The sequence below is a fragment of the Mytilus trossulus genome, chromosome 10 (genome assembly GCF_036588685.1).
Source record: "Mytilus trossulus isolate FHL-02 chromosome 10, PNRI_Mtr1.1.1.hap1, whole genome shotgun sequence".
NCBI classification, from domain to species: domain Eukaryota; kingdom Metazoa; phylum Mollusca; class Bivalvia; order Mytilida; family Mytilidae; genus Mytilus; species Mytilus trossulus.
Genome location: NC_086382.1, coordinates 19,541,159 through 19,566,438, shown reverse-complemented (window position 1 = coordinate 19,566,438; position 25,280 = coordinate 19,541,159). Strand labels below are relative to the sequence as shown.

At 32.2% G+C, this 25,280-nt stretch overlaps 1 protein-coding gene across 1 annotated transcript; it reads right to left on the bottom strand.

Annotated features, from left to right (window-relative positions):
- Positions 1–6,381: 6,381 nt before the first annotated feature.
- Positions 6,382–23,003, bottom strand: LOC134687019 (dnaJ homolog subfamily C member 8-like). Its single transcript, XM_063546937.1, has 9 exons — positions 22,871–23,003; positions 19,014–19,115; positions 18,099–18,155; positions 17,189–17,255; positions 16,535–16,629; positions 15,121–15,192; positions 13,830–13,921; positions 11,401–11,476; positions 6,382–9,115 (listed from the first exon to the last, which is right to left on the bottom strand). The coding sequence occupies exons 1-9, from the start codon at positions 22,934–22,936 to the stop codon at positions 8,993–8,995; spliced, it is 750 nt and encodes a 249-aa protein (XP_063403007.1). The 5' UTR covers positions 22,937–23,003; the 3' UTR covers positions 6,382–8,992.
- Between the last annotated feature and the right edge of the window lie 2,277 nt (positions 23,004–25,280).

The window sequence follows — 25,280 nt, the reverse complement described above, 5'->3', positions numbered from 1 at the left end:
GTTTTGGACACTGGTTTCCAATTTTATCCAACTATAAAATATATAAAAAAGACGATGTGGTATAATTGCCAATGAGACAACTATCCATAAAAGACCAAAATGACACAGACATTATCAACTATAGGTCATCATACAGCAAAGCCCATACCGCATATATAAATCAGAGCTATAATGGGCCCTGATAAGACAATGTAAAACAATTCAAACGAGAAAACTAATTCATTTTTTAAGGAAATTAATTTGACTAAGTTCAATCGTGTTAGCCGGCTGTTCCTGGCCAGCAGGATTGTAATGATAGAGATTTTGTCATTACTTGATAAAAACTTATTTTTAAATATCATAGCTTACAAGTATTAGCATTTCATCAATTATAATTTTTCTGATTTCCTTCATGTATATATGCTTTATATGCTGATTTGTATTCATTTTTATTGATTTAATAAATGTATTTTCATGTGGTTTGTATAGTAAAGTGGGGAATATTGTATTGTCGTTACATTTTCATAAATATTCATAAGGCATGACAAACTTGACCAATCCGGAAGACAAATGTTAAGCTATATTGGTTTTTTTTCAAGCACTTCACTTTCTAGCTGTCTTTCAACATAGTAAGCTCCTTTGCTTATTTCCTAATTAACGGTATGGTCCTCAGATAGGCTTCATTTTAAAACTGAATTTTAATGTGAGTATTGTTATGCGTTTACTTTTCTACATTGGTTAGAGGTATAGGGGAGGGTTGAGATCTCACAAACATGTTTAACCCTGCCGCATTTTTGCGCCTGTCCCAAGTCGGGAGCCTCTGGCCTTTGTTAGTCTTGTATTATTTTAATTTTAGTTTCTTGTGTACAATTTGGAAATTAGTATGGCGTTCATTATCACTGAACTATATATTTGTTTAGGGGCCAGCTGAAGGACGCCTCCGGGTGCGGGAATTTCTCGCTACATTGAAGACCTGTTGGTGACCTTCTGCTGTTGTTTTTTTATTTGGTCTGGTTGTTGTCTCTTTGACACTTTCCCCATTTCCATTCTCAATTTTATTCAGCATTGGCAATGGATACAGGTTTCCATTCACTTCATATACATATACCGGTAAATAACGATTTATGGTTTTTCCTGGACAGCCTTGGCTATCTATGAAGGGTAAAAATTCAGAAATATAATCGAATACACTTTTGATACATTGATATTTATTACATTGTATATGTTAAATATTTGTAAAATGTGCATACTGCTGGAAATTATTTGAGATAAAAATTAAAAACACTGTCTATCACATTTGATGGCTGTCAGCAAAATTATACCAGTGTTTTAGTTATATTTAGACCTTGAGTATAGGTAACACTCATTAAACCCTGTGTCTTGACTACATGTCTGGATTATAAGAATTATAAATGTATTGTTTGGATTGTTTTAGTCTAAATATTATAGGGGTAGAAGTTATAGTAAATAGATATGTGAATTAGAAGATGTGGTATGAGTGCCAATGAGATAATTGTATATATATCCAAGTCACAATTTGTGTACAAATTCAAAGGATTGGGTCAAGTGGGACTATAACTATCATCAAGAAATCAAAGAATTACCACCTTCAAAGGTAAGCTGCAACTCTTGAACAGTTATTGTGAAAAAATCTAAATTGACCTGTATTTTAAAGCGCATATATATATATAATTTAAACGTTTCAACCTGCTGCATTTGGTTGCATTGGTCTATAGTCGGGAACCTGATGTTCATTGTTCGTTGTTTGTTTTATTGTGGTTCATTTGTGTTTCTAATTTATTGTTTTTTATGTAGATTGGACCATTGGTTTTCCAGTTTGAATGGTTTTACACTAGCCATTTTGGGGATCTTTATTATATAGTGTGAGCCAAGGCTCTGTGTTGAAGGCCGTACTTTTACCTAAAATGGTTTACTTTTACAAATTGTGACATGTCTTATGGTTTTCAGAATCAAATTGATTGTCCATTCTGTTGTAAATATCATGACGCTAAATTCTTCTCTAAAAGTTCAATCCCTCTCACAGAGCTGTGAAATTTATTTTACAATTGAAAATAGTGTCACTCATTCAGTATGCTGTTTTTCTGTAGTTTTTAGTTAAAAATTACCATGGGGACATTTAAACTTAGAAGTAGAAAATAAACTGACAAAGCCATGACTAAAAAAAACAAAAAGATAACTGACAAACAGATGCTAAATAGTACACAAAACTCAACACGCATACTAAAGGCTGAGCAACACGAACCCTACCAACAACTTGCGGTTGTCTCCATTGCTTTAGAAGGATAAACAGATCCAGCTTGAAATTTAAAAAAAAGATACTTTTATTTATCTTGGTAGTTTTTGTCAAGCCTTGTATATAGATGCCTCATGTTACAAAGTTTCCGTCAGTCTCATGTCCAATGTCCTTGACCTCATTTTCATGGTTCAGTGACAACTTGAAGAAAAAAGTTAGATTTTTTGTAATGTTTATTTCTCTCTTATATATAAGTAAAAGGATAACTATATTTGGTATGTGCCTACCTTGCAAGGTCCTCATGGCTGTCTGACAGTTTTCACTTGACCTTGACCTCATTTCATGGATCGGTGAATAAGGTTAAGTTTTGGTGGTCAAGTCCATATCTCGGATACTATAAGCAATAGGTCTAGTATAATTGGTGTATGAAATGATTGTAAGGTAAACAGGTCTAGCTGGCTTGTGTCGTCTGACCTTGATCTCATTTTTATGGTTCAGTGGTCAAAGATAAGTTTTTCAGTTGTGGTTTTTTGTGTAATACTTGTGCAAAAGGTCAACTATATTTGGTGTATAGAAATATTTTATGCTCTATATGTCAGTCGTGCAGCTTTTATTGGACTGTGAACCCATTTTCATGCATGTTCATTGCTAAGTGTTCACTTTTGTGTTTTTGGTCTGATATTCCTTAACTATATTTGTTGTATGGAAGATTTGTTAGCTGTACGTACATGTCTGCCTGGCATGGTTCACCTGACCTTGACCTCATATTCATATGGTTAATTGGTCAATGTTTACTTTTCTTGGTTAATGTTAAGTTTATGTGACAGTTGTAATAAAGCTTTATATTTAGAACTATCAACATTATATCTATGAATAGTAAAGGAGGTGAGACATTTCAGCGTGTGCACGCTTGTTAAAGATGTTGGTGCTAAATTGTATGTTAAGGATGTACTTGGGTGATTTAAGTTAAAATAAATAAATCAAGAAATCAAAATTGAAACTTTAGCTGGAAGAGTAATAGATTGACTAAAATTCTGTCCCCAGTGATGGAGGGTCTTTAGAAATACTGTGAAATTGTTTACTTGCCAAGTGGTATTAACCATATGTGGATTCTTGAAAATTCTAAAGGACTTCTAGACAATTTTAAATCTTGGTCTTTTTCTGAAATAAGTTCTATCAATAGTTATCAAAGGTACCATATTATAATTTAGTACGCCAGACACGCGTTTCGTCTATATAGGACTTATCAGTGATGCTCAAATCAAAAATATTTATAAACCCAAACAAGTACAAAGTTGAAGAGCATTGAGGATCCAAAATTCCAAAAAGTTGTGCCAAATACGGCTAAGGTAATCTATGCCTGGGATAAGAAAAATCCTTAGTTTTTCAAATAGTTCAAAGTTTTGTAAACAGGAAATTTATAAAAATGACGACAAAACTTTTGATTATTTAACCTAGTATACCACCATTCCCCATGTGAAATTGAAAAATCGCCTGTAAGAAATAGCCCACAATGCCTTTCAACGTAAAAATGGTAGCATACGCTATAAATTTATTACTTTGGGATATCATAAGGCATATTTTGTAAATAGTGACAAACAAAAAGGCAAAAACATGCTTCACAGAAGCACAAGTGATCAGTATGCTGGAGTTTCTTATTGACCACATATTTGTTGAGTTTGGAGGTAGACTTTTCCAACAAATTGTCGGCATTCCTATGGGAACAAACTGTGGGCCTCTTCTTATTTTCATATGAATCAGAGTTCCTTCAGACACGTCAAAAACAAGAGGATCAAAGAAGCCAGATTATTTAATTTCACTTTCAGATATATTGATGATGTTCTTTCCATAAGGGAGCTACCATTTGATTTTTAAGGGGGGCTAGGATGAGATTTGAAAAAAATAGGCAGGACAGGAGTTTTGAGTAAAAAAAAAAGGCAGGATGAGACACTTGCAAAAAAAAAAAGTCAGGACGACAACTTAGGTAAAAAAAAGTCAGGATAAACTAAAAAAAAAAAGAGGCAGGACCGAACAGAGTGAAAAATAAAAAGGCAGGACAGAGATTACAGCTATAAAAAATGCAGGACAATTTTTTTTTTATCCTAGCCCTCCCATAAAAATCAAATGGTAGCTCCCTAAATAATCCAAATTAATATATCCCCCAGAACTAGAATTTAAAGAAACAACAGACATGGCTTCCTCCGCCTCATTTTTAGACCTATATCTCAAATTTGACTTGCACAGTCATATAAGTACCAGAATCTTTGACAAATGAGAGGATTTTAATTTTGAAATTATAAATTTCCCCCACCTTAGTAGCAATATACTAACTTCACCTGCATGTAGGATATATATTTCCCAACTTATTCGATTTTCAAGAGCTTGTAGCTCCTACTCAGACTTTGTCAAACGCCATCAGTGTGTGAGCAGAATGTTGATGAACCAGGGGTATATCAAAGATCGTCTCATCCTTTTTCTAAAAAAGTTCATCGGAAGGTACCAAGACCTTGTTGATAAATATTCCGTATCAACTTCACAAATAATACATGATGGTCTTGAAGTATAGATTCTGCATACTGATGTTGTTTATCATCTTAACAGCGTTTTATATTGTTCTTTCATTTGTCTTTGTTCTATTATTAATATTAATTTTACTGTTGGATTGTTTTATGAGATATCCATTTAACGTGACTCGGTACTTAAACATCCCATCAATGTGTTTGTACAATCTTTCATTTTTTGTCTATGCGACTTTTTGTGTTTCTTTGGTTCTTATATAATGTGACTCTGTACTTTAAAATATCCCGTCAGTATGTTATTGTTCTATAATATGTCATTATGATATATTTCTATTATGAATTAGAAAATACGTTGAACCACAAATGTAGAAATTATTCAATCACATAATGGAATGAACTGTTTGTGGATTCTTATTAATTCCTTAGAACCTTTGGACTATTTTAAATCTTGGTCTATTTCTGAAATTAATTCTTATATATATTCTTTTGTTTTTTAACATTGCCCATGTGAAATTTTAAAATTGTTTCTATAAACATTGATTGACAAAAATATGTGACATTTAAATTTTCTGACGTCAGACAAGCAAATCCATGAATGTGTTTGTAGATAGATGTTTTTGTGTTCTGTTAGATTGTTCCATTTAAAATTGTTACACGATGATCACGGCTGTACCCATATTTTGACTATTTTATTTATTATGTCTGTTTTGTTCACGCATCATTGTAAATATAACAGAATTTGATGATACTGTCAACAAAGTGAGAGGTTTAGCGCTTTAAAACAAGGTTTAATCCACCATTTTCTACATTTGAAAATGCCTGTACCAAGTCAGGAATATGACAGTTCTTGTCCTTTCGTTTTTGATGTGTTTCGTCAGTTGATTTTGCCATGTGATTATGGACTTTCTGATTGGATTTTCCTCTGAGTTTTTTGAGTAATTTTGTGATTTTACTTTAAGTTAAGGTTAAAATAAGCTAAAAAAATTGATAGGCCATAGGAGCTACTTTTCAAGATATTTGATTTATTTATGGCGGGAAAATTCTGACTTAGACTGGGTCAAGTTAATTATAGACAGCGATAACTGTGAACAGCAAGAATGTTCAGTAAGTTAAGACACATCACAATCACCAAAACACAATTTTATCATATAATTATATTCTTGTCTATAATGTGTCCTTTGTTTAATATGCACATAAACCAAGGTGAGGGACACAGGCTCTTTTCGAGTCTCTAGTTTGTTTAATCTGAATGTAAGCTTTCCATACGTTTTGGTCAATTTATATGTTTGACAACTTAGGAAGTTTCAGATAAGGTAAAGAAAATGTGACTGACCATAGTGTACAATGCATATATATGGTCAGGTTGTTGTCGCTTTGACACATTCCCCATTTCCTTTCTCAATTTTATTTTATTAAATGAGACATTTTTTCTGCAATTTTTGTCAATTAATCAACACCAAATAAGGAGTCTTTATACAACTGGTTAGTTTGGTTCTGATTGGTCAAATACAAAAACACTAAATCTTCCATATCTTATAAACTTGCAGAAGTTCAATGAATAGGAAGTAAAATTGTTTCATAAATATTTTCTGTATCTTAACAAGATATTATAACAAACAAACAACATCATTAAACATTATATGCTCTTTATTAATGAAAATTTAATGACATATAATGATTTGCATATTATATATGTACATATGAATACATGCTTTCATAAAATTAACATCTTTTGTCATAACTTTACAAAAATACTTGTCACATTTCTTACAAGCCAATACATATTTGACATTAAAACTGGTATTCTCTTCTAACTCTCTCACATTGCATTTTTTTGTTCAGTATAGGGTATAAAATTGGAGGAATCAATAACAAGCGGTTTCTGGGAGCCTGAACACCTCACCTTGCTTTTAAGTTTTAGTCAATAGTTTATGTCATGTCATGTATACCCATAATTTTTGCTGTAAACAGTTTCTACAATTCTATTAATTTTTCAACATTTAATGCAGAAAGTTGAGTAAAAAACCTGTAAATATATATAGCAAATTTAGTGATTTTAGATCATTGACACAACACTGATACCAGATCTTCTTATATCTAATAACTCCAGACGTGAAAGGGACAGCTACCAAGTTCAAACTTGATCTGTGTTTAAAAATAAAGCATTGTGTATATAGTTTGATAACATTTGGGTTAGGCAAAGTAAAGTTATAGTGTGGAAAAGGCAAATTTAGCATTTTTTCATATATAAAGGGACACAACTCTACAAAAGTTTAAGTGAAGCCACCAACATTTGAAGTATATCTGTGTTTGGTGATACATTTTGTAATAATCATTGTGAGTAAAGTTTCATAGCAATTTTTTGCACTTGATCTGTGTTCTGAAGTAGGTAATAAACATTGTGTATAACTTTCATCACATTTGGCTTGACAATCAGAAGTAAGAGAACAGAACCCAACTAAGGATGTATGGAAAGATGTACAAGGATAAAATCTAATTTCCCTGTTGCCTACAGAGACAATTCAGGAAGTGGTGTGGTATGTATGTTCCCTCCCTATAATTTGAAAAAAACATGGGTTGTCCTCAGCTTAATAAAGAATATAAAGATAATTTTACATAAACAAAGATTTAGTTTGCACCCCCTAACCTTAAATCCTTGATCCGTCCCTGCTTAATTCTATTTAAAAGCAACAAGTCTAGTTTTTGCTGTTCACATATATCTCCATGGAAATAATACAACTGCATACCAAATACCATTGACTTATTATAAGTCATTGCCTTTAAATAAACACAAACACAAACATTTACTAGTAAACTATAAAAAAGTTTCAAAGTCAATGACCCACTATGAGGTGATGGGGCTATAAAATCCCAAGAAAAGGATACTTGCAAATGCCAATAACTTTGCATACCTACTATATTGGAACTAACATGTACATTAAATATTAAACTGATCTAATCACAAACTAATATGTAAACTAAGCAAAAGTTTCAAAGTCAATAGCCTGTGACTGAGGGGGTGGGCCCAAATATTCTCCATTGAAATGAGATTTGCTAATACTTATACAAATGAATACCAATTAACATTGTCCTACCACTAATGCTTCCTCTTGAACTGACCTTATCACACAAATTAATACATGTAAACTAAGCATAAGTTTCAAAGTGAATAGACCACGACTGAAGGGGGGGGGGGGGGGGGGGGGCATGGCCAAATAATCTCTATGGAAATGAGATGTGCCAATACAAATACAACTGTATACAAAATATCATTGACCTACAACTTGTGGTTTTCACAAACTAGACCTAATCATAAACTAGTCCATTGTTGATGCTGCCGCTGATGGAAACAGCAAACCTATGTCTTGCTTTTTGACTCTTTCAAGCAAGACAAAAACAATATGTAGCTCATGTCAATAGATATACTGTGGATTCATTATTTTTCGTTGGATACCAATTTTCGTTGATTTCGTTGGTACAGATGAACCACGAATTTAAATGATCAACGAATTACAAATTTTCAATAGACTTGCATGCAGACTTTGGCAGAACCATGAAATTAAATATCCACGAAAAGTCCAAGTTTTGTTCAATCCACGAAAATGTGTACCCACGAACATAAATGAATCCACAGTAAACAATTTACCAAAGTTTCATGTGAACTCGTCCAAGTGTTTTTGAATAATTGACTGACATGTTGGTGATGGATGGACAGAAGGACATATGAAAAGACTTGGGGGTATGGCCCCCAAAACATCTTTCACAAAAAATTATTCTGGATTTGAAGAAAGTTTCTAAGTTCAAGCCAGCCTAAAGTTTTATATTTATTTATCAAATTTCACATTATAATACACATATAAGTTTCAAGTTGATGTAAACACCAGTAAACTACACTTAATCAACATTATAAACTGATGCTATAATATGCAAGGTATTAAAATCATTAAACTGAACTCTCAGTTAAACTGACACCTGAAGAATAGTATACAATGTACAATACATAGTCGTGTGCTGACAAACCATATCTTCAACAACTAACAAACATATACAAACTCTCAATACACACATAAAACCTTTCATTACCAAATTATATTACACACACATAACTCACTTAACATTGTATTCTTGGTCATTGTTTTAAAGAATTATCTATTGGATATTTGGAGCTCCTGACCTGAATTTCATATCCATTAACAACCCTTTTATAATTCCTTATTATCTAACACATGTGTAAGATTAGTCATCGCTGCTCTGCCTTGTGTTTCGGGGGTTTGAATTCTCCACTTTTAGTTGTCTTAGTCTTTGTCTTTTTAGAACCTGTCTTCCAATTTCTCCAGCTGTTAACTCGGTCTGATCTTGATTCCTACAAATGGATATTGAAATATGGGTGCTACGGTCTTAAAAGGAGGAGTTATCTAGAAACACTCCTTTTATGCAAGTAAAAGGTCTCAATTTTTTAATCCCCTTTGGTGCAATTACTCCCAAACTCAATCCAAGCCTCTTGTTTGTAGTAGGGAACATTGTAGTACAATTTTAGAGAGAGCCATACACTAAAACACAGTTATAATTGTCTGGAAACTAGAAAAATGCTGGTTTTTGGCCCTTTGTTTTGCCCCTAACACCTACATGTTTGAGGCAACTACCCCCAAACTCAATCTCTTGTAGTTTTACAATTTGTAGTATAATTTCATAGCAATCGAAATACATTTGTACTTACAGTTACACACAACTATATATCCTGAAACTAGAAAAATGCTTGTTTTGGGCCATTTATGGGTAGACAGTTTTCCCCAAAATAAATCCACACCTTCTTTTTGTGGTATTGAACCTTCTGAAAATATTTTTTAGAGATCCATTCACTTAAACTTCATTAACTCAATGTGGACCAATTTAAAAACAGGGCTTAAATTACAAAATGTAAATACAGGCAGTGTTCTACCCATGGTTTACAAATAGCACCATGAAAATTATCCTAGTCCCGTTTTGGGAAAAAGTATAGCACCAATGCCTCATATTTCTACTGTAAAATCATCCATGATAGCTCCATAAAATGAAATATAGCACCAGGGTACCACAGTGCTTTAAGGCCCAGGGTAAAACACAGACTATTGTACCAATTGATTAAAGACTGTAACGAATTCAAGACATTGAATTAGACCCCATCATGTGACCATTGAAGTTGGATAAGAAATAAGCATTTTTTTTCAAATTATTAGATAAATTCTGCTTTTGGTCCCTTATTCCTGAATGGTTAGGACCATAATTCCTTAAATTAAACCCAAGTTTCCTTTTTTTTTATATGAAACCTTGTGGTACAATTTGATAGAGGTCCAAAGACTTGTACCCAGGTTATTGTTTCAATACCAGAATATCTTTGTTTTTAAACCTGAACCCCTAAACAGTTTGGGTCACAACACTCAAAATCAACCTCAAACTTCTTTTGGAGGTATGGTACAATTTCATAGAGATCCCTAAAAAAGTTTTTGTCCTGAAACAAGGAAATATAGTCCCTTCAGTTACAACAATAACTCCCATGAGTCAACCTTTCTTTTGTGATATGGAATCATGTGGAACAATGAATCAACCTTTCTTTTGTGATATGGAATCATGTGGAACAATTTCATAGAGATCCATTCAGTTATACTGAAGTTAGTGTATTGGAAACCAAATGTCTATGGAGGATATTCCATTAAGGTGGTAGACCTTGGTTCAGGGAGATAAGCCATTTAATCAGTTATGTGTTTGTAAATTCCATCATTGATCAATGTATTTTTAGCATTTACCTGAAGCAGATTTAAAATAATCTATGTAACCTAGAAGCTTAGAATATGTAATTATAACAAGAATGTGTCCATAGAACACGGATGCCCAACTCGCACTATCATTTTCTGTGTTTTGTGGACCGTGAAATTGGGTTAAAAACTCTAATTTGGCATTTAAATTAGAAAGATCATATCACAGTGAACATGTATACTAAGTTTCAAGTTGATTGGACTTCAACTTCAATAAAAACTTTAACCTGAAATTTGCAAAGTCATTTTCTATGTTCAGTGAACCTTGAAATTGGGGTCAAAACACTAATTTGGCATTAAAATTAGAAAGATCATACCATAGGGCACATGTGTACTGAGTTTAAGTTGATTGGACTTCAACTTCATCAAAAACTACCTTGACCAAAAACTTTAAGGAAGGAAGGACGAACGGACGCACAAGACCAGAAAACATAATGCCCCTCTACTTTTGTAGGTGGGGCATAAAATGGTTGACACAAAGGTACTGATGATTTTAAGAGTTATTTCCCTTAACCAAGGTGTACCTCCTGTTCAAGGATGATGAACAATGTCTGAAGGTACAGTGCCAAACACTCTTCATGGAAATGAAATGTGCCAATGATAATACACCTGCATACCAAATACCATGTACCTACCACTAGAGGTTCCCTATTAACTGACCTAATCACAAACTAATACATTGTTAATGCTGCCAACACAGGAAACAGCCTACCTATGTGCCTCTTTTTTACTTCCTTTTATTAGACCCAACAAGATTTGGGAACAATCCTCACTTACAGTAGTGTGGTATTACCACATGTTTTTCACATTTTCTAAATAATGCACCATTTGATACCAAGCTATCAAAAAGTTATACCTCAAAGTTTTTATTCCACTCTTCTTTTATTTTCTTTGTTTCTTTTTCTGTTTCCTCTTCCTCAGCTTTTCTTTTCCTTAAAATAAAAAAACTCAAAAATTTTAAATGCTTGTTTTTTTAAGAAAACACAGTGTTCTCCCCAGGATTTTTGGATAGCACCAGGGTAACGCGTGACAAAATGAATTTTACAGTATTTTGTGTCGCGTTGCGTCGCTTATTTTTTTCTTGTTACTTTTTGTCATTACCTGTTTGCCTTTGTTGTGTTTACTGTGGTACTGTGTTGTAGAACTTTGGGTCAGAAAATTATTGGTAGAAAAAGTAAATCAATAAACAGTTTGTATACTTTAATATCTTTGAAGAATAAATAAAAGAAAGCACAATTAGTCTTTAAGCTAAAGTCACTTCTTATATTTTGATCAAGCCATTTTGTCCCGATACTTGTAGTTACACTACACATTCCCCATAACAATGAACTTTCAACAAGATTTTGATACAGAACCTTCAGTAAATTCTATTTTCCATAGTTTTAGACCTGATTGTTTTAGACAATAACAACTTTGTTTTATGATTAATACATTTTTATAGACATGGAGAGTACTTTATAAGAATTCACAAGATACTAGGGTTGTGACAGTAGGCTTAAAAAACCTGTTACAGTCATTACTATAAACTGTAAGAAAAATACCTATTTATTATAATATGTCTGTACATCAATAATGGTATGATTCTCAAAAATAATTTGCAAAACATTTTTGTTGGTTTGTTCTAAGAATGTTTTCATCCTTAATGTAACATTCTAATATAATTTTGCATTTAATTTGTACTTTATTTTTATTTGCAATGAAAAATTATATGTGAGGAGCATTTATTTGTAATTAGCAAAATCAGGGGAAGTAACTCCACAACTAATTCCTAAAAGGCAAATTATTTTGACTTGAGACTGGCGTAATAGGGTTCATTAACAAATGTCTGCTTGTCCCTCACAAGTCTGTTATTCAAATTATGATCTCTTAATTAATTAAAACACAAAAGAATCATGTACATCGATTAAATCCAATCATTAAGGTTAACCTCAACAGGTAAATCGATCACGTGGTGTAAACAATCTACTTGTCAATACTGTACTGGATTAAACTGGTTAGAACTGGTCAATTTTGCTGTAAAGTTGAAGTCATCTGAAACTTTACCGATTTTTTATTAATACGATTTTTTTCCCGAAAACTTTAGCACCACGGAGAAAAATTATACATCGCGGCAAGAACGATACCACCGCGGCAGATAATTATACATCGCGGGCCCGTGGTCCTTTAAGGGCCTGGGGAGAACACTGAAACAGAAAACTTATCAATCATGTTAGTGGTTCAATATTTATTTCAGTATTTTTTCTTTTTTTTTAAATTGTTGTTTTTGCTTTCCAAATCTATTTCTTTCATTTAATGTTGAATTTCTGTGTCACCAGTTATATTTAATTTTTGGTGTTTTAACACCACTTTAAAGAACTGTAGCTAGGCTATTTCTTGTCAGCCAGTTTTTATTGGTGGAGGAAGCCACAGTGCCCGTATAAAACTACCAACCTTCCATAGGAAAACTGTCTGACAATCCTAGTCAATTGAAATTGGAGTTTGAACTCAAAACTGTCTGACAGGCATTAGGACCTTGCAAGGTATGCACATACTAAATATAGTTATCGAATTACTTATAATAAGAGAGAATTTAACATTACAAAAAATCTCAAGTAGTCACTGAACCATGAAAATGAGGTCAAGGACATTGGACATGTGACTGACGGAAAGTTCGTTACATGAGGCATCTATATACAAAGTTTAAAGCATTCAAGTCTTCTACCTTTTAAAATATAAAGCTTTTAAGAAGTTAGCTAATGCCGCCGCCAGATCACTTTCCTTATGTCAAGCTTTCTGCAACAAAAGTTGCAGGCTCGACAATAAATTACATGGAAGGAACACTTTAAGAAATATGATGATAAACATTTCCCAATCAGCAAATCTCTGCAAAACTTATACAAATTACTGTATGAGAGCAACATGTATAACTATTCTTAGTGATTTCAGGTTTGAAGCTAGACATATTATTACTATGATCTAACATATCAACTGCACAAAAGCATGACATGTCTGCTTCCATTTTGTCCTACAGCTGCAAATTCAACTACAAATTTAGATCAAAACAATAACAATGAAAATATGAATAATTCTTTATTCGATTATAACTTTAATAACTAATAAGTTTTAACTAAAGCTCAGTATTTTTGAAAGTATTTAACAAGGAGAAAAATTAAAAAGATAAAATAGACTGTACAAACTAGGGTTTATATTTATAGACAATGAAATCAAAGAAGGATATCTGTGCCTATATATGTACCTATAGTATCTTTATAAATACACAGCTCATTATTTCCCGAGTAATTTTACCTTTCATGCATGTCTTTAGCTTCTCTTTCCTGTCTCAGTCTTTCCAAGTCTGCAAACAATTTACAAGTTTGTACATACACAGCATGTTTGTACTGAAATGGTAAATGAGATAATTAATGCATCAAGGCAAAGTACCATCAGTTGCCATCTTTAAAAGCTATCTTTTCAGCTTTAATAGGAATAATGCACCATCCCGAGCAGTCGTCATGTTTTTAAATCGTAAAAAAATGGGTTCCAAGGAAGCCTGTGTCTAGCTTGTCATTAATGCTACTGTCTGTGAATTTTGAAGTAAAATACAGAATTTAAAACAAATTTAATCTTTTCTTAAGACGCTATCTCATGGTGTTAAAGATTTGCTTCTGTCCAAGTTTCACAACAATCCATGACAGTTTACAATTTAATCATGTGAAAAAAGTTTTATCCCAGACTGTCAGAAAATGTTAACTCTAAAAGTCAATCTATCATGAAAATACAGAAAATGAAACCAATATATATATTCAAAATTTTGATTCGTACATTATCCTTTCATCTTAAAAAAGCTTATGTCAAAGTTCGGTAAAATTCTATGGAGGTTTGAAAGTAATTGATGTGTAACAAACTTTAACCTAAGACTTGTTAAATATAAAGTAACTCAGTCCATTCATCAGATGACTATGGACAAATAAAAAAATAAAAAATTTCAAAATTTGATATGGACACTGTGTGTTGGTCATAACAAAGCTTTATGAAGCAATCTTAAGAGTTTTGTTGAAATTATGTACATGCACCAATAAAATAATTCATTCTTATAACTATGTTTCTGTTTTTAATATATTTAAACTTGTAAGTCTTGAAGTTTTGTTGAAGTTGTGTTATTTTTTTTTGTCGCTTGACCCAAAGGATGTAATTTACTCTCAGTCTTCACGCTGAGTGGCAGCCCAGGCTTGTAAAATTGCTCTTGGGCCTGTTAAAATCATATCTACAGGCCAACAGAATCTAACTATTTTCAAAAATTGAGCTCTGGGCCTGTAGATTTAGCAGTTCATTGTGAAGACTGAAATTCAGTAATTAAAATATTTAGTCATTAGATAATGATTATATTTGTTATGTGCATTCACAATAATAAGAGCACAAAGAAGAAGACAAATTAACTTCACAAAAATCACAAGTATATTTCAATTTAAAATAAACCAGTTATATTGGCAAAATGTTTTCCATTAAAAGCAATGAATAGTTATGCTTTATATCCAAGTAATTTGAACAAATTGTGATTTAAGTTTTATAATTAGAAATAATCAGTTTTAACTCTAACCTGTTCTGTATCATCTTCAGGTATAATTATTGGTTTTCCTTCTTTCTTTAATGTTTTTCTTTTTTGTTTCATCTGAAATATAAAAATTTAACCATGTTTTAAAAGATAGATATACATCTCTAAAAAAAAGATTAATGTTTTAAATGTTGTACATAAACAAACTAAGCAAAACTTGTTCAAAGTTTACATTGACCAACAAGATAATCTTAAGAACCCGAATCTTTTTTTTGTTATGTGGCAAAACTAGAGACTCTTTACAGCCTGTGTCCCTCTTACACATGTACCTGCATCTGTGTGCATCTTCAACTATGGCCACCTCAACAATGAAGACTGGAAAATAATCCATGACACAAATGTCTTCTTCGCTGATCATGTATCTCAATCTTGTGGTACAATTTCAGAGATCAATACACTTATACACAAGTTGTTGTCCGGAAACTAGAAAAATGTCTTTTTGGTCCCTTTTAAAGGATATTATTCCTAAAAAGTTAAAGGTATTATTCCTAAAAAGTTGGAAACAGTATTCTCAAAATCAATACCATCCTTTCTTTTGTGCTTAAATGTCATAGATCCATTCACTTATACTTAAGTTATTGTCCGGGAACCAAATGTCCTCGGATGAATACAACAATAGCAATATATACAAATGCAATTTTTTTGAGATCGTATAAAAACACTATTTTTTTTTATTTATAAGCAATAACTTCTAGACAATAGATATATGAAGATGAGATACATTTGTATGTGTGCCAATGAAGCAACTCACAATCCAAGTCACAATTTGTAAAAGTAAACCATTATAGGTCAAAGTACAGTCTTTAACACAGTGCAGTGGCTCACACTGAACAGCAAGACAAGAATAGTTATGCACAAACACATCATTTGGAACTTGAGTATCTGGTACCTTTCATTAACCTTGAGATATCATAGGTAGGAGTTGTAAAATGTTGTTCTCAATGTCTATGTTTTGTATATATCAAAAGTAGCGATCAAATCTGGAAAATTAAAAAACTATCAGGCCAGCCACACAAGGGTCTGATTTAATGCATGCAATCTTGACCCCAAATATTTTAACTCTTTTTGTTCAATGGCAACAACTTCTATAAGGACTCATCTATTTCCTGTAATTGACCACCTGAGTCCAAATGATGTGGATATAAGCAATTATGTCAAATAATTGAAATAGACAATTTTCAATTTATATTTTACATTTTCACTTGTTATATTTAAAAAAAAAAGTTATTAACTATCTGGTATAGAACATGATCTGACCCTATACCCTTTGGGTCTCCATTGGGGTAATACAGTTTTCCTTTGACCTTTACCCTTTGCCATCACTATAATATAATTTCAGTCTTTAGTTGTAGGCATACAAACATGTCAAGTGATATTAACATCATCAATATATACTTACCATATCCTCTGTTCTCGTCTTGGCTTCTTCCACTATTTCTTTACATCTTTTATAACCTTCTTCATTTTCTAATGTTTTATAGGCTTTATTTACAGCTAAAAAATAGTAAAACAATTGTGCAACTAACTTTCTGGTCGACTGGTATTCTGGTCAAACTAACTACTGTTTTTATACATATGCACATTCATGGCTCTATAATCTGATACATGAAACTTGGCATTGCACAAGTTCATATTTTCCTCTGACTATTTATGATGTTTTTAAACTAAATCTATGGATGTTTGATGATTGAAATTTAAGTCTGAGATTCATGATTTTTTCATTAAATGTTTGAGTACTCTGAGGGCTGTACTATGTATCTGTCTGTAGAGTGGATGTATTAGCATCGGTCAAAATCCATTCTATGTATTTTTAATTGTATTCATCTGGTGATTTAAGCCTTTCCAACTGATTTTTATAATTTATTCTTATATACTTTGTTCTGTTACACTTTCCCTACTGATCTCCTGCCCTACATCACCATACTAATACTATAAACTGGTTTTGGTTTTCGTCCAATCTTCCAAAAATTAAATATCATTTGATTAAGGTTTTCTTTTTCTTTTTCTGTTTCAATTTAGTTTTTATGAGTCATCTCTATTAATGAATAATTACCTTCAAATGATTTCTGTGATCGATCTGGATCAGCTGGGTTCTTGTCAGGATGGACTAATATTGACAACTGAAACAAATGAAATACAAAAATATTTCATTAAAGTTTCGTTTTGAAATAGAAACAGAAGATTGCAAAAAAATTAGTCAGATCAATTTTTACTATCTTTTTTTATTCATTCACAATTATAATAAACTGTTAGGGGTACTGAAGAAATATGATTGGCCTGCATTTCCTGCTGTCAGTGAAAAAATGTTTAATGTTGACTTAAGGTGGCAAGGGTGTCTTAATTATAATTTGCAGAATTTTTTGATAACTTGTCAAAATGAAGTTTTTAACATGCTTTTTTCAAAAATATATTAAAAAGTACATGAAATATGGGTCACTGTTCTTTTTTTCACGCTACAGGTTGTATAGATTATACATGGACAATCTAATTTGGTGTGATAAAAAGAAAACGTTCTATCAGAACTTTAAGATAAAATGTGAGAAGATGGCTCTTATAACATGCTTGCAGATAAGAAAAAGAACAAATGGGGTCAGAGAACTTGTTTTCTTGCTACATATCAAAATAGGTAAATTTGTAACACTTTCTATTATAAAAATTACTTTACCTGAGTTATCTCCCTTATTTGGCAAAGTTGAAAAAACTGTTACGAATGTCTCTAATCATTTGCACAGTGTTCACTGCAGGGAACTTTGATTTTGTTCATAAATATGTTTATGCATGCAACCACTCAGTTGAGATATTCAATCAGAATACTAATTTAATGTAGGACGTGTAGAAAAATGTGTCTGTTCTAAACAATTCTAACTGAATTAGTTTATGCATATGGGCTATCATCCACAACCTCAGATGAGATTTTTTTTTAATTTGTAAAAACAAGTCCTACATATTACTTATACAATTACCTGTCTGTATTTCTTCTTTACATCAGCCATAGTACAATCAGGGTCAATTTGAAGAACCTACAATCAACATGATCAAATAACATTAACAATAAACAAAATAGCACAGATGCTGAAATTGTTGAAAGAAACCGAGATAAAGACTTCACCATATATAGACCTTGCAAGGAAATCATAAAAAAAAATAAAGTCATCCAATAGTCAGTGAGAAATATAGATTCCTACACTGCAACAAGTGTATTACGATATTTCTCCACTCAAGACAGTTAAATTTTATTATTTAAAGCGCGAGGCTTGCGGAGCATTTTAAATAATTAAATTTAACTGTTGAGAAACTATATGCCTTAAGATATCTTGCTGATTTCAAGCAGTTCCTGAACCATGAATATTAGGCCCAACACATTATGTGGGAGACAAAAAATCAGTCCAATAATATGGGGTGTTTCCTTTCTTCCCATGTAACTTTGTTTGTTGGTTATCTAAATACTATCTATCCATAATAAAGGCATTAGAAATGTGCTTCTTGGAGTTAATTTTTTTTTTTATAAATCTACTGGTCAGCCTATAATCTCTTTATTGGGGCTTACGCCTAGTGCTAATGATCAATAAAGAATTTCAATGGATGTTTTAGTTTGTAAGGTAGTACTGGATTTCCTTCATTGATATAAATCACAGTCATGAATAAAAGTGTTCAGACTTTTTATCAAAAACAAGCATCGTTCAACCAAAATAAGAAGACATCTTAAATATTTATAAATTAATGTTTTTCTTGTACTGTTGGGCTTCTGTCTGAATGATGTACATGTATAAATCTATTTAAAGAAACACAACATTATTTTTTTTCACCAGTCTGCATTCATTGTTTTTTTTTCACATGGAAAGATTTTTCCATTTGGCTGAATACTTTAAATACTTTACCTCAAATGGGTTTAGATTAAAATATGTTGAGCCAGGTCTGTGAAGTCTGTCTATCTGTTGCTTTGATGTCAATACTGAGTCAACTTGTTCTATAGCTTTAACCTGCAGATGAAGAAAATGGTAACATTGAACAGACCCCATTCATATTTTGAATAATTGTGAAATTTACAAATATTTCACAGCGAAATCATAACACATTCCTATACTTATCAGCTGAAATAACATTTGACCATTAAAAAATCTTGTGTCAATAAGATTCAGCAGATGTGGAAAGAGTTTAGGAAATTCAGTGATGATTGTTGTAAAACAAACTGAAAAATTATGACCCATTGATATATCACAATTGGTCATTTACTACATACAGATATATTTCCTTGGTTAAAATTGCACCCTATTGATATATCGTCGTGTCATATGGTTTTTTTTGGTATGTCATATGTTTGTGTATCATTCATATTTCATTGGTTTTGATTGCACATTTGTGTATTGTGATGTGTTTTTTCAGTTTCTCTTTTTGGAACAACAACAACACTACAACTTGACAATTTTAAAACATACACATATATTCAAAGTCCCTTTAAAAGATTGTTAGAACAAATTTAATAAAACTGACCTGTTCAGCCATTTTTATTTTCAAAAGAACGTCAAGATTATCACGTGACCACGAGAAAAAAAGGAATGATTTATGCAAATGACCACAATCGAACACCTCGTTCATTTAAGATGCAAGTAATCTGAATGTCCGAGAGCTTCCAATAATTATCATGGTTGGCAACAAAATTTTAAACATCGATCTCCTATAAAGGAGGTGAAAAGAGTATAAATATTTGAATATTTGAGTCTCGAGGTCGCTTTGTACATGTAACTTGACGTTCATTTGAAAATAAAAGTAAAAATGTCTGAATCGATGGATCACTGTGAAAACTGTTTAAATATGGGGAAAAAAGGTGGCAGGTACATGTAGGTGAAGCTTACATAAAAGAAGAGATAAATGTAAAATGAACAAATTGATACCCGATTTATATAATTCCAAGGCCGTTAGTTGTAAGTCTTAACAAAAAATCTAGATACCTAAAAACATTTGAAAGAACATGCTTTTAAAACTACCAGTTGTATAAAAATTCAACAGTGAAAACCGTAGGCTGCGCAATATGTTTGTTATTTTACAGTAGTGCAGTACAGTACAGTAGTACGAAACCACATAACAGTAACACTACCAAACTAGAGGCTCCAAAGAGCCTGTGTCGCTCACCTTGGTCTATGTGAATATTAAACAAAGGAAGCAGATGGATTCATGACAAAATTGTGTTTTGGTGATGGTGATGTGTTTGTAAATCTTACTTTACTAAACAGTCTTGCTGCTTACATTTATCTCTATCTATAATGAACTTGGCCCAGTAGTTTCAGTGGAAAATGTTAATAAAAATTTACAAATTTTATGAAAATTGTTAAAAATTGACTATAAAGGACAATAACTCCTTAGGGGGTCAATTGACCATTTCCGTCATGTTGACTTATTTGTAAATCTTACTTTGCTGAACATAATTGCTGTTTACAGTTTATCTCTATCTATAATAATATTCAAGATAATAACCAAAAACAGCAAAATTTCCTTAAAATTACCGATTCAGGGGCAGCAACCCAACAATGGATTGTCAGATTCATCTGAAAATTGTAGGGCAGATAGATCTTAATTTGATAAACAATTTTACCTCGTGTCAGATTTGCTCTAAATGCTTTGGTTTTTTGAGTTATAAGCCAAAAACTGCATTTTACCCCTATGTTCTATTTTTAGCTGTGGCGGCCATCTTGATTTGATAGTCGGGTCACCGGACACATTTTTAAAACTAGATACCCTAAAGATGATTGTTGCCAAGTCTGGATTAATTTGGCCCAGTAGTTTCAGAGGAGAAGATTTTTGTAAAAGATAACTAAGATTTACGAAAAATGGTTAAAAATTGACTATAAAGGGCAATAACTCCTAAACGGGTCAACTGACCATTTCGGTCATGATGACTTATTTGTAAATCTAACTTTGCTGAACATTATTGCTGTTTACAGTTTATCTCTATCTATAATAATATTCAAGATTATAACCAAAAACTGCAAAATATCCACAAAATTACCAATTCAGGGGCAGCAACCCAACAACAGGTTGACCAATTCATCTGAAAATTTCAGGGCAGATAGATCTTGACCTGCTAAACATTTTTACCCCATGTCAGATTTCCTCTAAATGCTTTGGTTTTTGAGTTATAAGCCAAAAACTGCATTTTACCCCTATGTTCTATTTTTAGCCGTGGCGGCCATCTTGGTTGGTTGACCGGGTCACGCCACACATTTTTAAACTAAATACCCCAATGATGATTGTGGCCAAGTTTGGTTCAATTTGGCCCAGTAGTTTCAGAGGAGAAGATTTTTGTAAAAGTTAACAACGACGACGGACGACGGACGATAGACGACGACGGACGCAAAGTGATGGGAAAAGCTCACTTGGCCCTTCGGGCCAGGTGAGCTAAAAAGTGACCCATTCTAGTCGCACATATGTATAACCTTCATATAGGAAGAGACATCCCTTGTAGGATCTCCCCGTGGATAGAAACACAATTGATGTGCTATCTTCCATTGGTAAGTGCTTAATGTAAAAATATTATATCATGATGAGTATCAAGGAATTATATAAACTGGACCCCTGTTGTGTTCACTTATAGCTACACTGACAACAGGTATGGCCTAAATCCCGTGGTCAGAATTCTGACCACAGGATTTAATAATTCGACAAGACTAGTACATCATGTGCTATGTATTATACTGATAGCAAATCAAAGAAAAATTAGCACATTTATTACTCTACTGAGTTCTAAAGGGAACAAAAGATACCGGCTCAGTTTGTCAAGAACATGTTAACATGCTCGTTGGTCATTTATCTGCGCTACTACCATGTGGTTAATTAACAGATACTTGTTTATTTTGCGGCATCGCAGTATTAACATTTGAGGTCAATTTCCTATCCCTTTAATTGGCCCATTTTATTAGCGAATCGTTGAATTTGTCAGACTCGTCCAATTAATGCCAATGTGACAATAGCTCCAACCCATTCCGTCGGTGCGAAGCTATAGATAGACGGCGGACCAGTTTAGGTCGAACACAAATAAGACAACAATCATTTTTCCCACACACAATTAAAATCTGGAACAGCCTTCCCCTGAGTATTGTGATGAGCGACTCTATAGAGTCGTTCAAAGTTGCCGTCTCAAACTACACCTACAGCCCGTAAATTCATCATGTGTAAATAGTTTTATCTTAATTTTAAACGTTAAAACATTCGAACGAGAAGACTAGATAAATATTGGAAAGAACATCCTATGATTTATGACTACACAGTAGATTACAACTTCATGATCGGAGGTAGCACAGTAATCAACAGTGATAGTGACAGTGAAATAGAGCCAAATATAGAGGAGCAAGCTGATCTCCTGCGTTTGGAAATACTTAGGTAGACTTAGGTAGGTAGGTAGGTAATATTTAAAAATAACAAATCAAAAATATGCACTACCACTATGTAAAATTTGTTTTTGTTTTTTTGTTTACTTTCACAAATTTGTTATATTTCACTGTATATATATCTTCACAAAGCAATGCGCAGTACAAGTGAACTTCAACGTGTTGAAGGCGGTCTTTATATAGTAGAAGTAGACGAAGTAGAAGGAATTATATAGGAGGACATAATTTGAAGTAGTTTAGCTATGGTCGGAATGATACCGTAAAGTCTTGATAAATGTGTTACAGCAAGGGTGTGCATAATTTAGAACAAACAAATTGTTAAGAATAAAATAGTAAAATAAGTCGTCGTTTACTTCAGTATAAAACAGATTAAAAGCAGATTCAGATTCGGCACTTTTCGAAGACTCTCCAGACGCCATTTTCTTCTTTATACCTCCAAATTGAAGAGTCGATTTGTGCGTTCGAGGAATCAGCTCCGTAGTCAATGGAACAATCACTACCTGTCATGTTTCACTCAAATCTTAATTATTCGACTTTAAAGTTTAAAATAACATACTTAAACGTATATTCATATAAAAAAAAGTCTAAAATAAACAATCTAAATAATTTATGTGTCAGCCTTTCGTGTGTATTTTAGTCTAGACGCCACCTAATGATGTAAATATCCTTGTTTTAAACTATTTGATTAGGCACTACACATATATAAATGTAGCAGTGAATGGAGATTCAGCTATGAAACCACCTTGTGTAAGGCAGTGGCGAACTGTAATTAATCATTGGAATCGTTTAAGGTATATGAACACTGATCGACTTAATAAAATAATTCATAACTGAGCGGAACATAGTTTTAGGCGTTATAAAGCATGTAAAAATTCAAATTATAGACTTTATCGCGGCAGTTTGAATCGTGTAATATAAGTGACTGGTATAATGACACGAACATTCACAAAGCTACGGTGTTAGCGAAAATAGAAGATAAGCGTTTAACCGAATAGAAATAAGTGGACGGAAGATCTACATAGAGTTTCTGCAAGACGTATGGATGGTGGTAGTAACAAATTAAGGACATTTAGAACATTTAAAACCGAAATTAGTTGTGAAATTATTTAAAAACACTATTATCTCCTTCTTTCTCAACGTAGAGCATATTCGCAATTCAGATGTGGGGTTGCACCCATACGAATCGAAACCGGGCGCTTCGAACGTTCACCAATGCATGAACGGACTTGCTTTATTTGTGAAAATAAAACTGAAACTGAGGAACATGTACTAATTGAATGTTCGCTTTATGACGATTTAAGGAACGAACTGTCTGTTGTGTTGGGATGCCAAAACGTTAATGTTATTTACAAATGTGCCAACCCTGCAAATCTATTTTAGACAGAAGGAGACATTTTTTATATCGATAAATTTTTTAGACTGATAAATTTTTGTAATTTGTTTTAGAAGTTATAAATAAGTGCATGTACATAGTTTTTATTTTAAAGTCCTTTTATTGTTTGATGAAATTTTACTTTTTGTCTCTCATAATTCTTTTAAGAATGGCATTAATATATATTTATGTTTTATAACTCGTCTAAACATCAACCCAACAATGTTAGATCTGTAAATTTGCTTTATTTATGTTTTATGATTATATATGTAAATATTGTATTGTGTATATTAATGGTGAGACGTTAATAAACTATCTATCTATCTATCTATCTATCTATCTATCTATCTATCTATCTATCTATCTATCTATCTATCTATCTATCTATCTATCTATCTATCTAATCTATCTATCTATCTATCTATCTATCTATCTATCTATCTATCTATCTATCTAATCTATCTATCTATCTATCTATCTATCTATCTATCTATCTATCTATCTATCTATCTATCTATCTATCTATCTATCTATCTATCTATCTATCTATCTATCTATCTATCTATCTATCTATCTATCTATCTATCTATCTATCTATCTATCTATCTATCTATCTATCTATCTATCTATCTATCTATCTATCTATCTATCTATCTATCTATCTATCTATCTATCTATCTATCTATCTATCTATCTATCTATCTATCTATCTATCTATCTATCTATCTATCTATCTATCTATCTATCTATCTATCTATCTATCTATCTATCTATCTATCTATCTATCTATCTATCTATCTATCTATCTATCTATCTATCTATCTATCTATCTATCTATCTATCTATCTATCTATCTATCTATCTATCTATCTATCTATCTATCTATCTATCTATCTATCTATCTATCTATCTATCTATCTATCTATCTATCTATCTATCTATCTATCTATCTATCTATCTATCTATCTATCTATCTATCTATCTATCTATCTATCTATCTATCTATCTATCTATCTATCTATCTATCTATCTATCTATCTATCTATCTATCTATCTATCTATCTATCTATCTATCTATCTATCTATCTATCTATCTATCTATCTATCTATCTATCTATCTATCTATCTATCTATCTATCTATCTATCTATCTATCTATCTATCTATCTATCTATCTATCTATCTATCTATCTATCTATCTATCTATCTATCTATCTATCTATCTATCTATCTATCTATCTATCTATCTATCTATCTATCTATCTATCTATCTATCTATCTATATCTATCTCTCTCTCTCTCTCTATCTCTCTATCTCTCTCTCTCTCTATCTATCTATCTATCTAGCTATCTCTCTATCTATCTATCTATCATATAACAGAGGAAAATACA